Raw genomic sequence first — 16,425 nt, 5'->3', positions numbered from 1 at the left:
TGTATGGTTTTGATATTGTTTTCACAGAATTATAAATGGTGATTTGTTGAGATGTGTTGAGGGGATAATACTTCACTTTGGTCTGAATTTACATGACAGAGGGAACCTCAGTTGTATGTGATGATGAGTTTTGATTTATAGAAATAGAAATTCTAATGACAGATCAGATTTATTATGAGAAGTATATTGTATTTTTTTTCAGATTGTATAAGATCATGCTCTGCATGTGAAATGATAAAAGAAAAGAAACAAGGAACAGCTGTTTGTGTAATGTGATATTGATCCCCATATGAAGATGCCTGCTATGATTGGGAATTATTGAATTGAAACCACTTTTCTACGATTCTGACACCAGTTTTGTGATTTCTCCCCTGAAGAAGCTTTGTTATGCGAAACATGTTAGAAAATAGTCATTTGTGACTTTTTTTTAGATATATTTGGTGTATTTGGGTATGAATGACGTGAGGTATATATTTTTAGTGCTTTTGATATTGGTGTTTTGAATTGTGGTTATACTCCTTTGAATATAAATTTGTATGTATTTTTTTGTAGCTTTATATTTTTGATAAAGGGTATTACAAAAATGATATATGATAATATATAGATATATATTTAAGAATTTGGTGGCATGAGATATTATTTTTATTGCCTTGTATTTTGAAAGTGCTCTGCAGATGATGTCAGAGGGCAGGAAGGCTTGAGAAGGACCAGGCAGTAGCAGCCCACGTCCATTTTGTTGCACTGCTCTTGATGGCCAGCAGTGCTCATCTAGCGTGTCAGTTCTTGCACCCTTCTGCTAAGCTGAATTGCTAAGTGCTAAATCATCCTTTACAGCAGAAGAATAACCTTCCGTCCTTTCACTTGCTCCGTTTTTCTGTTATCATAGCCCAAGTTTGCCTGTGGTAGCCCTACTTGCCTTCCACCAGTGCTTATTTAGGTTGTCACTCTGGCAGCTCCTTGTGGGGAAAAATAAGTGTATGTGCTTTCTTTTTTTTTTTTTTTTTAAAGATTTTTATTGACTCAGACAGCCTCAGAATGACATAATAACCAGATAAACAGAACGTGTAATTGGCGTACAAAGAAGCAAATAGATAACATTGTGAACCAACCGTCTGGGCATCATTTTACAAAATACAGAATACACCCCCCCCCCCCCCCCCCCGACAAGAATGTGTGTATAAAGATAAAAGGGTAACATATCCAATACACTCAACAATCATGTGGATAAAGGTGAACCGGTAGATGTAGTGTATTTGGATTTTCAGAAGGTGTTTGACAAAGTCCCTCATGAGAGGCTTCTACGAAAACTAAAAAGTCATGGGATAGGAGGCGATGTCCTTTCGTGGATTACAAGCTGGTTAGAAGACAGGAAACAGAGAGTAGGATTAAATGGTCAATTTTCTCAGTGGAAAAGGGTAAACAGTGGAGTGCCTCAGGGATCTGTACTTGGACCGGTGCTTTTCAATATATATATAAATGATCTGGAAAGGAATACGACGAGTGAGGTTATCAAATTTGCAGATGATACAAAATTATTCAGAGTAGTTAAATCACAAGCGGATTGTGATACATTACAGGAGGACCTTGCAAGACTGGAAGATTGGGCATCCAAATGGCAGATGAAATTTAATGTGGACAAGTGCAAGGTGTTGCATATATGGAAAAATAACCCTTGCTGTAGTTACACGATGTTAGGTTCCATATTAGGAACTACCACCCAGGAAAAAGATCTAGGCATCATAGTGGATAATACTTTAAAATTGTCGGCTCAGTGTGCTGCAGCAGTCAAAAAAGCAAACAGAATGTTAGGAATTATTAGAAAGGGAATGGTTAATAAAACGGAACATTTCATAATGCCTCTATATCGCTCCATGGTGAGACCACACCTGGAATACTGTGTACAATTCTGGTTGCCGCATCTCAAAAAAGATATAGTTGAGATGGAGAAGGTACAGAGAAGGGCAACCAAAATGATAAAGGGGATGGAACAGCTCCCCTGTGAGGAAAGGCTGAAGAGGTTAGGGCTGTTCAGCTTGGAGAAGAGACGGCTGAGGGGGGGATATGATAGAGGTCTTTAAGATCATGAGAAGTCTTGAACGGGTAGATGTGAATCGGTTATTTACACTTTCGATAATAGAAGGACTAGGGGGCATTCCATGAAGTTAGCAAGTAGCACATTTAAGACTAATCGGAGAGAAATTCTTTTTCACTCAACGCACAATAAAGCTCTGGAATTTGTTGCCAGAGGAGGTGGTTAGTGCAGTTAGTGTAGCTGGGTTCAAAAAAAGGTTTGGATAAGTTCTTGGAGGAGAAGTCCATTAACGGCTATTAATCAAATTTACTTAGGGAATAGCCACTGTTATTAATTGCATCAGTGGCATGGGATCTTCTTAGTGTTTGGGTAATTGCCAGGTTCTTGTGGCCTGGTTTGGCCTCTGTTGGAAACAGGATGCTGGGCTTCATGGACCCTTGGTCTGACCCAGCTTGGCAATTTCTTATGTTCTTATGTTCTAAAGTAATAGAATACTGAACTGTGAGGTGTTGGTTAGGGTAGTGTGTGCTGTTGTGATGGGTGGTAAGCGATAGAATTATCCACATGATGTGCCAGTACAAGTGCTACAAGAACCTATTCAAAAGCAAAACCTCAACTTGAAACAGATGGCATTAAAGTGCTTCCAGCCATTGACTATATGGAGCCCATATCTTGTAAAAGGCACTTAATCGATCGTGGTGGACAGCTGTAAGACAACTCAATTGGTAATAAGTGTGGAGACAAGATTGTACTTGAGCTATACTGGGAGGGTTACTCTTGTTCCAGAACTGAGCAAGCTCAGAGCGAGCAGCAATAAAAGACTTGTTGTACAAACCGTTGCTGATCTTTATTCAACTCAGCTATAGGTAGATTCAATAGAGCATGCCAGGGTTTGACATGTATATTGGTCTTAAGGACATCCGTTATCCAGTCTACAAGTAAGGGCCAATACTGAGTAAGACGAGGGCAGTGTATGTGCTTTCAACCTCACTTCTGTGGTAGTGAGTCTCTATTTTATAAAGAAGGTTCCAGCCTCGGGAAGATTTTGCATGACTCTCCTCAGCAGCAGTCTGAGCCTGTATGGTGCAGGTGTGTGTGAGTGCCACAAACTGCCGATTTTATACACTCATCTGCAAGCAGAAGAATCTATTTGTAGAATGGTGGCCTAGTAGTGTGATAACCAAAGCATGTTGGGTGCACCAGGTCTTTGTGGTGGGTGGAGTTGTTGGGGCTTTTCGTTTTAGATCAGTGTCCCATATCTGCATTTGGAAACCACATTTAGCCCAAAGTGAATACTCTACAGGTAGTAGAACTGCAAGGAAGTTAACTGCAAGTTATTCTTCATCTCATGTGTTTTTTCTTCTGTCCTTACATACTCTCCCTCACCTCATGTCCTTTTTATTTATTTTCTGTCTTTGCATGCTCTACCTCATGTGCTTTTTATCCTGTCCTTGGTTGCTCTTTCTCTCCTCATGCCTTTTTCTCCTGTTCTTGTTCTCCCTCACCTCATGTGTGCTCTCCTATTCTTGCAGGTGCTCACTGGCTGGTGATGTCCTTTTGGCTTGTAGCTCAGCAGACTGACATTATAACAAGATCATCTCACTGGAAGCTGTTTAATATTGCTATAGGAGCAGTTTATGTTTTCTGCTATATTAATTTCAAGGACAGCCCTTCGAGGTATAGAACCACCATTTTTTACACAGTAAGTATTCTTTGTGGGTAATGGATGTACTTGACTTACTTGGCAACATGCTCTGCTTTGAGTTCTAGTTACTTTTTATCCCTTCTGGACTTGACTTGTACATAGTGGTATCTTCATGGTGCAGCATGGGCGTGAATGCTACCTTACTGGGATCTTCATTACTCCATGAACTTTAAAGATCCCAGGCTGTTTTGTACTAGAATAATTATGTTGTCCACAGTCTACTTTCTCCTCACTACATGAGGCAGCCATAGACAGTGTCCTTCTGCCACTGGGAAGATTAGAGGACAACACCTACCAGAGCGAGTTATAGTGCTGCTCAGTTGTTTTGATCATAAGAATGGCCAAGATGGGCCAGAATAATGCTCCATCTCCAGCCCAGCATCCTATCTCTGTCAACGGCCCCAGAGTCACTAGATGAAAATCAGAGTTCATCTAAGTGCTCCCTGTAGATCTATAAAATATGAAGCCACTTGGCCTCCACTTAGTATCTAGTATACGTTTATACCCTTGTTTTCAGGGGCAGTGGCATACCTAAAGTATTTGGCACCTGGGGTGGATACTTTCTTTGGCACCCCCTGCCCCAATTCACTTCTCCATCCCCTTCTCCTTCCAATTCACTTCTCCATCTCTGAGGTTGTGGGCAGTTACATGATTCTGGAAACTTCGGTAGTGCTGTATTTTGATTATATAAGTCAGGGCATGTCATATATTCATTGAGATGCTAGTTATTACAGATAGAGGGCATAAAGCATCTCCCAGGAACACTTGTCTTTGACTCTTCTTTACAAAGCCAAAATAAACTAAATTTTAAACCTCTTGCTGAGTTGAAGTGTTCTTGTTGCCCTGGCTTTGAGTCCAGAAATTAATGACAGTCACTTCTCCACCCCCCCAGTGATCTCCGGTTCACCTTCATACAGGCTCCCTCTTTCACACATAAACATGCACCCCACCCCTCCAACTTACACAGAGACATAAGCACCCTCTCTCTCACTTCCTACCCCGCTCCCCATCAGAAATACAGCAACAACTTCCTCCTTCAGCCCCCACGACAGACAGGGTCTCTTCATTTTTCTTGAGGCCGCGTGGGGGCTGGTGCAGCTCTGCTTCCTGCACTTGCAGTGGCTAGGAGGGACAGCGTTGTTGCTGCGCCACATGCAAACGCTAACGCTGCCTCTTTGTGCGACCCGGGACACTCACTGATCTTCCTTCTGCTTCAGGCCGCGACTCCATGACCTTTCCGTTTTCCCGCCGGTGCCGACCCACCACTTCCTCTTCCAGGCCACGCGGGTGGGAAGAAGTAAAGGCTGTGCAGTTGCCAGTTCCAGACCCGTAGCTTACACACCTGCCTTGCTTCCACCTCGCATGGCCCAGAGGCCTCCCTCTTCTTCCATCATGAGCGGGATGGGCTCCGCTCGTGGCCACAGACTTCCTGGCTGGCACCCGGGGCAGACTGCACCCCCCCCCTTAATACGCCACTGTTCAGGGGTGCATCCTGACCCCTCTTGAACCCTGCTATGTTGCTTGCTTTGACTACATTTGGTGACATCAGATTCCACAGTTTAACTAGCCGCTGACTAAATAGATACTTTCTTATGTTAAAACTGCTAGCATATAGTTTGATTGAATGCCTCCTGGCCCTAGTATTTTTGGACAGTGTAAATAACTGCTTGCTTGTGGCTTTTTATTTTCCATTCATGGTCTCGTAGTTCTCTATCATGTCCCCCCTCCCCCCACCTCAGTCTTCCCTTTTTTTTTGTTTAGCCTTTCTTCATATGAAAGATGCCCCAATCCTCCCACCATTCTGGTTTCCCTTCTCTGTAACTTCTTGAGCTCCGCCACATCCTTTTCTACAGATGAGTCAGTGAGAACTGTATGCGGTACTTCAGGTATGGTTGCACCAGAGCTGTATACAGAGGCATGATAATATTGGCTGAAAGACTTTGCTGCGAGTTCAGTTTCATGACTTTCCTCCCACTTCTTAGGCAAGGTGAGCACTAACTTTGTAGCACGTGGCCTCTGATGGCCCGCGAAGCCGAAAACCAAATCCTGGACCAGAACTACTGACCAGTAACAGGCAGCATTCCTCCTGTGGCATTATTGCTGAAATGAGCGATACTTGCAGATAGGGGATGTGCATGGAAAAATATTTTGGTTCAGTCGCCATATTTTAAGTCCAATCAATTATTTCATTTCACTTGTTTTCACTAAAGTTTAATAGGGGAAGCAGTGAATCCTGTTTTGGAATTTAACACTGGAGTTTCTGTCCAAGTTTAATGAAACTTGCAGACAGGCATCAGCAGCAGAGGGAACTGCAGTACAAGACGTGCACTTAAATCCACTTTGAAATTCTGGCTAAAGTCAGCTGGTAAATTCTACCCTCAGACTTTAGCCTTTGTGGCCTGTTTGAAAATTACACTCCTAACTCACATGACAGGGAAACTCCTGCCAGGGCAGTCTTGAATCCCCCTTTCCTCTAAACTCCCATTGAAAGTACGCCATAGCTGGAGTACCATATTTTTTTAAAATACCTCCTTGCAATGTTTTTGTGGTAATATGCTTTTCCCCATTTAATTATATCTTTTCTTTTCCTCCTTTTTTTTGTTCTGGTGGAATGTCCTCTGATTTCCATTTTTGGGAGAATAACTAACTTTTCCTAGGATGAGGACTGCATCTACAAATTTTAGCTAGTATTTTATTAAGTTTGAAAAGTAAATCTCATTGGAAAAGGCATAATTTTCACATCCCTCAGGGGATATACATAATTCTGATTTTTCAATGTGTATTCCTGAATATTTCTAGAAACAAACAGAAGACAAACACGTAGAAAAGTGATAAAAGTGGCAGAGCATCTTGTGAATCAAGGATCCTTTTCCTTGTTACACCTTTGGCACATTTTGTTCTCATGTCTGCCCATGTTGAACCTCCTGCATGTGGTCTACAGTATACTTGGGGGCTAAAGTTTAGCCAGATAGCATAGGAGCCTGGTTGTGTTGTAGAGTAGTTTTAAAAAGTTAGCCAGAAAAGCTTATCTGGCTAATTTTAAGATGCTGTACTCGGTGGTGTTACCTGTGTTGCTGAATATCCTGCCGAAGTTAGCCGAATAAGTTTACCCAGCTAACTTTACCAGCTGGTCAATGGCTGAATATTACCCCCCTTGAATACAATTTTCAAAGTGATTTACACAGGTTAATTGGCTTCCTGAAAATCACTGTCCCTCAATGAGACTAAAAGCTTCCACAACACATCCACAACACTCGGTGTAGCTGCATTGAGAGGAGGTGTTTCCGGAGAAAAAGTACATGCATAGAGGTTGACTTTCAAACAAATCCGCATGGAGGCATATACACATGCATATGGCTGCAAGCAGATCCATGCAAGTATTTGTAACCGACGTATATAAAATATGCATATCTCTCTCCCTGCATCATACACACATACAGTATGTAGGCTTGTGCACATATACATGCAATGGATTGAAACTATGGATATCAATGCATTGAATGTACATATTTTTCCTTACCTATTTTAAAGCTACATGTGTATATTTTATATGAGAAAGTAAAGTTGGACTTGCTTGTGTAAGGTGACCAGTTTTAAAACATGCACATAAATAAAATCAGCCAGTTTTATCAAATTAGTCCATCAGTTCACTCAGCCCTCCAGGTCATCGAGACTTTCCTCGCTCTTCAGCATCCCCCAGTTCACCAAGTCCTCCAACTCGGTCAGTATTACCCAATAAATCCATTTAATATCACTTTCCTAGCGTGTAGCCAGATGGACTCAGAACAAGTGGGTATAGTGTGCTCGTGCTAGCAGTTGGAGACAGATCTGACATCAGCACGGGTACATATACCCCCACAGGAAGTGAGGCAATTCAGTAATTTCCGTCTCCAAAGCAGTTTGGAGAGCCTGCACGCTCGCTGAGCGTGTTTTCCAATACTACTTTCTACTTTCTACAGTCTTACTGGCTGTATGTTCAGCACGCCGCATTTCGGAACTACAAGCGCTGTCCTGCCGTGATCCCTTTCTTAGAATCACTCCAGAGGCTATCCATCTTCGCACGGTTCCATCCTTCTTGCCTAAGGTAGTCTCACAATTTCACCTCAACCAGACCATATCCTTGCCAACCACGGTGGGTTTGAAGAAATCAGAAGAAGGGCGTTTGTTACGCCATCTCGACATCGGCAGATTACTGCCCAGATACCTGGAAATGACAGAAGCAGTACGAAAGACGGACCATCTGTTCGTCCTTCACAGCGGGAAGAAACAAGGAGAAGCGGCTTCATGGCCCACCATCGCCCGCTGGATCAAAGAAGTTATCAGAGCGGCCTACGTAGAGGCCGGGAAGTCACCACCTCTGCAAGTCAAGGCTCATTCTACCAGAGCCCAAGCAGCATCTTGGGCAGAGTCTAGGATGCTGTCGCCTGCAGAAATATATGAAGCGGTGACATGGTCCTCCCTCCATACCTTCTCCAGGTTCTACCGTCTGGACATTCAGGCCAGGGAGGACACAGCATTTGCAAGGGCAGTCCTACGCGGTCCTCAGGCAGCCTCCCACCCAGTCCGGGAGTAAAGCTTTTGTACATCCCACTTGTTCTGAGTCCATCTGGCTACACACTAGGAAATGTTGAGATTACTTACCTGATAATCTCGTTTTCCTTAGTGTAGACAGATGGACTCAGCATCCCGCCCGGCTGCCAGTATACATGGGTTTCACCGATTCAAGGTAAGCCATGCCATTTTCTTACATAAGAGCGTCCCCTTTGCAGGTGTCGATGCCTTCCGGTTGGGAATGCTGGCGGTCTCCAGCTCCTATCAATCGGTCAGGGGAATCCTGTTTCACTATTTCATTGATCGTCAGTACACATATATCCATAACAGCTTTTGCAAGGAAGATTACTGAATTGCCTCACTTCCTGTGGGGGTATATGTACCCGTGCTGACGTCAGATCCGTCTCCAACTGCTAGCACGAGCACACTATACCCACTTGTTCTGAGTCCATCTGTCTACACTAAGGAAAACGAGATTTTCAGGTAAGTAATCTCAACATTATGCCAAACAATTAACAGGTGTCAAAATATGCAAGTTGGCAAATGTACGCACATCTTTTAAAATATCAACTTAACATGCATAAGTGTTGGTCCTGCCCTGGAGCACCCCTTTTTTACACATGTAATTGTGCTCGTGAAAATGTAAATATGTGCGCATTTTTCAACTTTTATAAATTATGGAATACACGAGTAGAGGTTACTCATGTACATATGTGCTAATTTTATATGCTCGTAACATTTTGAAAATTCACCCTTTGGATTGTGTTTTCAAATCTATTTGTGTAATTTTCCAGCAAAACTTCCCCTGCACAAAAAAGCAGGTGTCAGCAGTATCCGCAGCAATTTTCACTGGGAAAGTGTATGAATATTTTCCCTTTGAAAACCGGTGTATTGTGGATTAAGAAGTACGCACAGACTTTGCATCAATGGTGGGCAGTTTGAAAAGGATCCCCTTTGAAAACAGTGATTACAATTATAGCATATTAATTTGTGTCTTACATTCAGTGAGACTGCGCGTTTTCTCCGGGGCTTCCAGTTGTTAGGGTTCTGTATATTTTTAGTGCAGGCCAATAACCTTAATGCAAAAACCTTTAAACTGAGTGTAGGTTATAATGCGATTTAGCGTCAGCTGCATTACAGTGGTGTTTATTGCGAGCTTTTTCCTTTTGCCTCGCAGGTGATGCTGATAGAAAACACTATCCTTCTGCTGTTGGCCGCAGACTTTCAGCAGAGGACGCCGTGGAGTAACGTGTGGATGAATGTTGTCTACATGTCTGGATTCATTATTGGTGAGACTCATCCCTCACATCCTTGCTATCTAAGCATAAGACCAAATGGTACAAGAAGAGTCTAGGCTACCTACATTAGATGGCCTAATGTAGCAGTATATTAATGGACATTCATAGAGTCTACTGATTCTTCCACCCCAGAAGAGGCTACTCTCTTTTGGAATGGGGGGGGTCAGCTGGAGGGGGGGTAGTGGGAGTTATCTTTTTTTCCCCCTTTTCTCTCTCTGTGTCATTCCCTTTTCCCCAGATGTCATGCCAGGGCAATTCATTTGAGCCTTGCTAGCTGGAGGGCCCACCTCCTTCCAGGTCTACCCCTTTTACTGTTTGTTAGCTGAAAGGGGCCGCTACACTAGTGGCAACCAACCAATTTCACTCTATGGACATTGAGTAAACCACCTCCATGGTGCACTCACCCAAAACCTGCCCCAGTGGACAAGGGATTCAAATCAGGATATCCCTCACTACAGTGCTATTGCCTGAGGCACAAGGCCAGCCTGCCTTCAGGTATTTTAGTTTAACACAATCTTTCCTTTGTACAAGATTATACTGTATTTGTAACCACAAAGCACGTGTCATTGAATATTTTGGTAGTTGATAAAAATTAATATGTCAATCAGTTTTACACACTGCCTTTGTACCTGAGATACAGTTGCTGTCACTGGAATTGTAGCATTAACACTGACTCCATTTCTGACATCAGGAGAGACCAAGTATTGGCAGTGAAAAAGCAAATTTGTGTTTGGATTACTACCATTTGCATCTGTTTTCTGCTCCTGTTTGAGAATATGCAGATTCTGACAGCATTTTAGTTAATTATTTCTAAAAATGAAATTTTACAGGAACCTTTAAAAAAAACAAACCCAAAAAAAAAAAAAACCACCTCTTCTGCAAACCTCCAAAATAATTGCTCCAGACAGAACAGTTCTTAAAAATGTTTGTATTGTGGGAGGAATGGAGAAACATGACATTGTTGTTTTTCTTGCAGGCTGTGTAGCCCTGATAATTTATTACAGCCTGCTGCACCCTAAATCCACAGAAATCTCTCATAGCTGCAGAAGAAATCACGTAGACATGTTCCCCAGGAGGAGGCCAGCCGGGGACCTGCTTGCCAGTCTGTCAACCAAAGCAGACTCATGAAAGCATCAGATGCAGTGTGTTCAAGAATAAATGGAGCTAATGTGGCAGTATCCGATACAGACCCTGAGGCCCATATAACTCTGATAGATACCTACAGGAGCCATCACCACTGGCTGCTGTTAAAACTGGCTTTGAAAACTGGAGATGTATCCAAGATAAATTCAGCCTTTGGAGATGGCGGCATTGGAGGCATTTTTCCTTCTGGGTGGTTGGAATGCAAGCATAGCAGTGTTGAGCATGGGTTAATGGGAAACCATCTGTCTTCCACACAAAAATGCCACATGATGCCTAACCTTGATTTGGTGACAGAAAATTGCCTGGTAAAGGAGCTAAGGGTTATGGATGACTTGAAGGACCTTTGTGAAACGTCTAATTATGTCAGCCTTGCAAGTGGTAAACATGAGGATTTAAAGTCCAGCACACTGCCGGCAGTGGGAGAGGAATGTAATTCACAAAATAAACCAGCTGATGTTCCGTCACAGCCTGCGGACTTGTTGATAAGCCAAGGTGAAGTTGATACGGCAGGTGAACTGACGAATGAAGAAACACCGGTCTTCACTGAAGGAAGATTTGATACGGCAGATGGTTTGGGGATGCGCACAAGAAGAGCTGAAGCACCTGATAGTTCTACAGTGTATTTCAGTGTCAGTACAGAAGGGGTTTTGTCCTCAGATAGAGATACTGGAGAGCTTCAACAGATGAATAAAGTCGGCTTGGAAAATGACATAAATTTGGCTGCAAGGTCTAGGAAGCATGACATTGAGGAAGAGATCTTCCCAGTAACAAGCATCAGCCCGATATTAAACGTTGGCTTGAACAGTAACTTCAGAAGAAGCACAGCTCTGGACCTCGCCAGCCAGCATGATGAGTCCACTTTGTCTACACACTTCTTGAACCTTCTGGAGAAAGAGGACATTTTAGGGGTGCCGTGTAAGAATTTTAGGACTACTGGGATCTCAGCGGCCATGACAGTCAGGCCTGGAGTAGAGGAGGAACCGTGTTTTACGTCTACCCCAAAACCAGAACCAATAGGGCAGGAGCTAGCATTGCGGAAATCAAACGCAAGGAAAAAGCTTAGTCAGCTGACAGAGAGAAATAGAAAAGAATGAAACTTTAGTGGAAATGCATGTTTCTCAATAGCACTAAAGAATTTTAGGTTCCACTTAACAGCTGCAATGCTATATCTTATGCAGAGGATAATAGTGTTAAATAGTTACTGTACCTCTCTGATGCCTTGATTTTAAACGTTCCACGGTGATCATACAGGTATTTTCACTGGAGAACGTTGAGGTGGTATTTTAATGGGAAGTTCTGTTTTAATCACAAGGTGCTATCTTGACATAGATGAGTTAGTCGTGTCGTAGAACGTCATGGACTCCCCCCCCCCGCATTTTAAAACAAAAGATCTTATTTTGTGAATTTGGATCCTCGTCTTAAATCTGACAGCTATGTCCAGTTGTCAACCAAGCGCAGTCTGTCCTCCGGCGATCTGCGCTAGGGGTATGACATAGGATTGTATGATAGTGTTTCCCATCGCCATGCTACAGTTCCTGCTGTGCCTTCATGCGCATGGATGCGGAGAGAGTTCCCACCCTGAATGCAGTACAGGTACATGCTGCATGCACACAGGTCATTGTTTAAGTAACACGCACACAATATGCTTTGTCTTAATTTTCTGGACGTTGCCAAGTCCTTTTTCCCTTTGTGAACCATAATTTGGCTGTACAAGGAATACCCTGTGTTGAGTCAGCATTCAGTCATGCCTTCTTGCTGACCTTTTAATATTTCTGCATGGCAGGCTTCAGCAGACGCATGTAACTGTATTTCCTGTTTTTCTTTTTTTTTTTCTGACAATTATTACTGGAAATGTGGCTCCCAATTTCTGATGCTTGCCAGTGAAACAGTCTGCAAAACAAGGTCTGTTTATTCACATTTCCTGTTACCGTACTTGGGGTGGGGGCGTTCCTGATTCATTTGCTGAAGATATCCTGAAAACATATACTGCTTTTTTAAAATGTAAAAGATATTTTGTCACTGTTACATTTAAAAAAAAAACCAGCAGCTATATATTCAGGATAGAAATTAGCAATACATTATGGGGGCCAGTTTTCAAACTCTGCTTTCTCTAGTGTCCTTCCAGTTTGAGGGGCTGAAAGAATGGCAGCTTTACCACCACTTTCTAAAACTGCTGAGGAAACCAAAAAAGGTCTGAAAAAAAGTTTTTGATCACAGTGAAAACACATCTCTGAGATTTCATTATCCTCACAGTTCCACATGGCATCAGTTTTAGCCACTAACCCAACGTATTTGCAATGCTTGCCAACTAGAAAGCTGCCCTGACATCTGTCTGTCTTTGGTTTTTGCTAATGCTCGCTGCCCCAGAGAAGGGCAGCAAACCACCCGGGAACAGGGGAAATACTTACTGTACCTGAATGTAACTCGCCTTTCACTACTAATGAATAGGTATGAGGTAAATCCAAATAAATAGGATGTCAACAGGTAGCCAACAAGTCCTGCAGCTTTGCTGCTTGACCTATTCCTACCAGAGAAGAGTGACTCGCTGACTGTACAGGAAGTTCAGTGAGAGCAGGGTAGAGGAGAAGTAGTGATGGTCCCACCAGTGGGGTTCATTTCTGGCCCCCACTTGCAAACTGAAACGTGGGGGGGTGGGGAAGTGTGATTGGCCAATGAATTGTCCGACAAGGGCATTGCCTTTCAGGAAGGGTTGTCTGCTTTTGCGAGAGGATTGTAACCCCCATTTTTCCAGGCACTCCCAGAAACAGGAAGAGGCCACCTTCAGATGCTGCAGAGGTTAAGGATCGGGATTCTTTCATGGGGACAGTAAAGCTCTAAGATCCATGGCGATCATGCACACAGTCCCTTAAAAACAGAATGTCCACAACTGGGTATTGTTCCAAAATAAATTTACTAATGCCAAAAATAAGCAGAAGACAAAATCCCGCAATTCACAGTCTTTAGCACAAAAAATACAGTCTCTCATGCTTCTTGAGTCAATTTAGTAAGAAACTGGGTCCTTCTCTATCTCCCAATGGGGTAGGTTTTCCCTTTACACCTCTCAGAAACTGGAGCCCTTGTAACGTTTGGCACTACCTGGTTGATGTCTTCAGCGTCACAGGCAAGCTGTCTTGCTTGAGAGCATAGGAGACAAATGCCTTCCACAGCACTGCAGCCTACGGGACCCCTCCTGGGATCTCTCCAGCCGCTTGAGAAAGAAAACACAACTCTCCCTATGGAAATGAAAGGCAAAACCACATTCCCCTTCCGGGAGCTAAGGAGAGCTACAGCTCTTGCCGCCTCTCCCTTAGTGCCTTCAAGGACTAATTCCTTTTATTTCTGATTCACCCTTTAGGGGATGGATATTAACACCACTAAAAACATTCATACTCCTCATTGCTAGAAAGTTCCTCTGTGCACTCTATGGGGCCTAACCAGCCCTACAGGATGCTGGCTCGTTACCCCTTGCAGTCCACAAGTTTTGTTATTGGTGCCTGTACATCGTACCAGTCAGAAAGTTTAGATCTGAGATACTATAAGGATAATGCTTTATTCAAAAGAAATACATAGAGAAAGGACAGTACCTTTAGAGGAACAGAGGTAGAGAACAGCAGTAAAGAAGTAACTATTATGGATAAATATGCTATGCATAAAAGAGTAAATAGAAATAAAAATGAAACAAATGATTACTTTAATAAACAAGAACATAAGAACATCCATACTGGGTCAAACCAAGGGTCCATCAAGCCCAGCATCCTGTTTCCAACAGTGGCCAATCCAGGCCATAAGAACCTGGCAAGTGCCCAAAAACTAAGTCTATTCCATGTTACCGTTGCTAGTAATAGCAGTGGCTATTTTCTAAGTCAACTCAATTAATAGCAGGTAATGGACTTCTCCTCCAAGAACTTATCCAATCCTTTTTTAAACACAGCTATACTAACTGCACTAACCACATCCTCTGGCAACAAATTCCAGAGTTTAATTGTACGTTGAGTGAAAAAGAACTTTCTTCGATTAGTTTTAAATGTGCCACTTGCTAAATTCATGGAGTGCCCCCTAGTCTTTCTATTATCCAAAAGAGTAAATAACCGATTCACATCTACCCGTTCTAGACCTCTCATGATTTTAAACACCTCTATCATATCCCCCCTCAGCCATCTCTTCTCCAAGCTGAAAAGTCCTAACCTCTTTAGTCTTTCCTCGTAGGGGAACTGTTCCATTCCCCTTATTTTGGTAGCCTTTCTCTGTACCTTCTCCATTGCAATTATATCTTTTTTGAGATGCGTTGACCAGAATTGTACACAGTATTCAAGGAGCGGTCTCACCATGGAGCGATACAGGGACATTATGACATTTTCCGTTTTATTCACCATTCCCTTTCTAATAATTCCCAACATTCTGTTTACTTTTTTGACTGCTGCAACACACTGAACCGACGATTTCAATGTGTTATCCACTATGACGCCTAAATCTCTTTCTTGGGTTGTAGCACCTAATATGGAACCTAACATTGTGTAACTATAGCATGGGTTATTTTTCCCTAAATGCATCACCTTGCACTTATCCACATTAAATTTCATCTGCCATTTTGATGCCCAATTTTCCAGTCTCACAAGGTCTTTCTGCAATTTATCACAATCTGCTCGTACTCTGAACAATTTTGTGTCCTCTGCAAATTTGATTATCTCACTCCTCGTATTTCTTTCCAGATCATTTATAAATATATTGAAAAGTAAGGGTCCCAATACAGATCCCTGAGGCACTCCACTGCCCACTCCCTTCCACTGAGAAAATTGTCCATTTAATCCTACTCTGTTTCCTGTCTTTTAGCCAGTTTGCAATCCACGAAAGGACATCGCCACCTATCCCATGACTTTTTACTTTTCCTAGAAGCCTCTCATGAGGAACTTTTGTCAAACGCCTTCTGAAAATCCAAGTATACTATATCTACCGGTTCACCTTTATCCACATGTTTATTAATTCCTTCAAAAATGTGAAGCAGATTTGTGAGGCAAGACTTGCCTTGGGTGAAGTCATGCTGACTTTGTTCCATTAAACCATGTCTTTCTATATGTTCTGTGATTTTGATGTTTAGAACACTTTCCACTATTTTTCCTGGCACTGAAATCACGCTAACCGGTCTGTAGTTTCCTAGATCGCACCTGGAGCCCTTTTTAACTATTGGGGTTACATTAGCTATCCTCAGTCTTCAGGTACAATGGATGATTTTAATGATAGGTTACAAATTTTTACTAATAGATCTGAAATTTCATTTTTTAGTTCCTTCAGAACTCTAGGGTGTATACCATCTGGTCCAGGTGATTTACTACTCTTTAGTTTATCAATCAGGTCTACCACATCTTCTAGGTTCACCGTGATTTGGTTCAGTCCATCTGAATCATTACCCATGAAAACCTTCTCCGGTACGGGTACCTCCCCAACATCCTCTTCAGTAAACACCGAAGCAAAGAAATCATTTAATCTTTCCGCGATGGCCTTATCTTCTCTAAGTGCCCCTTTAACTCCTCAGTCATCTAATGGTCCAACTGCCCTCACAGGCTTTCTGCTTCGGATATATTTTTAAAAGTTTTTACTGTGAGTTTTTGCCTCTACAGCCAACGTTTATGCATTATCCTATTTTCTTCTGTTGGATCCTTCTTCAAATTTTTGAATGAAGATCTTTTGGCTAAAATAGC

At 42.5% G+C, this 16,425-nt stretch overlaps 1 protein-coding gene across 1 annotated transcript in view; it reads left to right on the top strand.

Annotated features, from left to right (window-relative positions):
- XKR5 (XK related 5) overlaps nt 1-14,401 on the top strand; it is a 33,998-nt gene extending 19,597 nt beyond the window's left edge. Inside the window, 4 exon segments of the mRNA XM_029597029.1 lie at nt 3,565-3,734; nt 9,466-9,577; nt 10,563-10,730; nt 10,763-14,401. Of these exon segments, the coding sequence (XP_029452889.1) occupies nt 3,565-3,734; nt 9,466-9,577; nt 10,563-10,730; nt 10,763-11,823 (1,511 nt within the window). The 3' untranslated portion in view covers nt 11,824-14,401.
- Nucleotides 14,402-16,425: the final 2,024 nt, after the last annotated feature.

This window comes from Rhinatrema bivittatum, chromosome 3 (assembly GCF_901001135.1).
Source record: "Rhinatrema bivittatum chromosome 3, aRhiBiv1.1, whole genome shotgun sequence".
In the NCBI taxonomy this organism is placed as follows: Eukaryota; Metazoa; Chordata; class Amphibia; order Gymnophiona; family Rhinatrematidae; genus Rhinatrema; species Rhinatrema bivittatum.
This window is presented reverse-complemented; position numbering and strand designations above follow the sequence as displayed.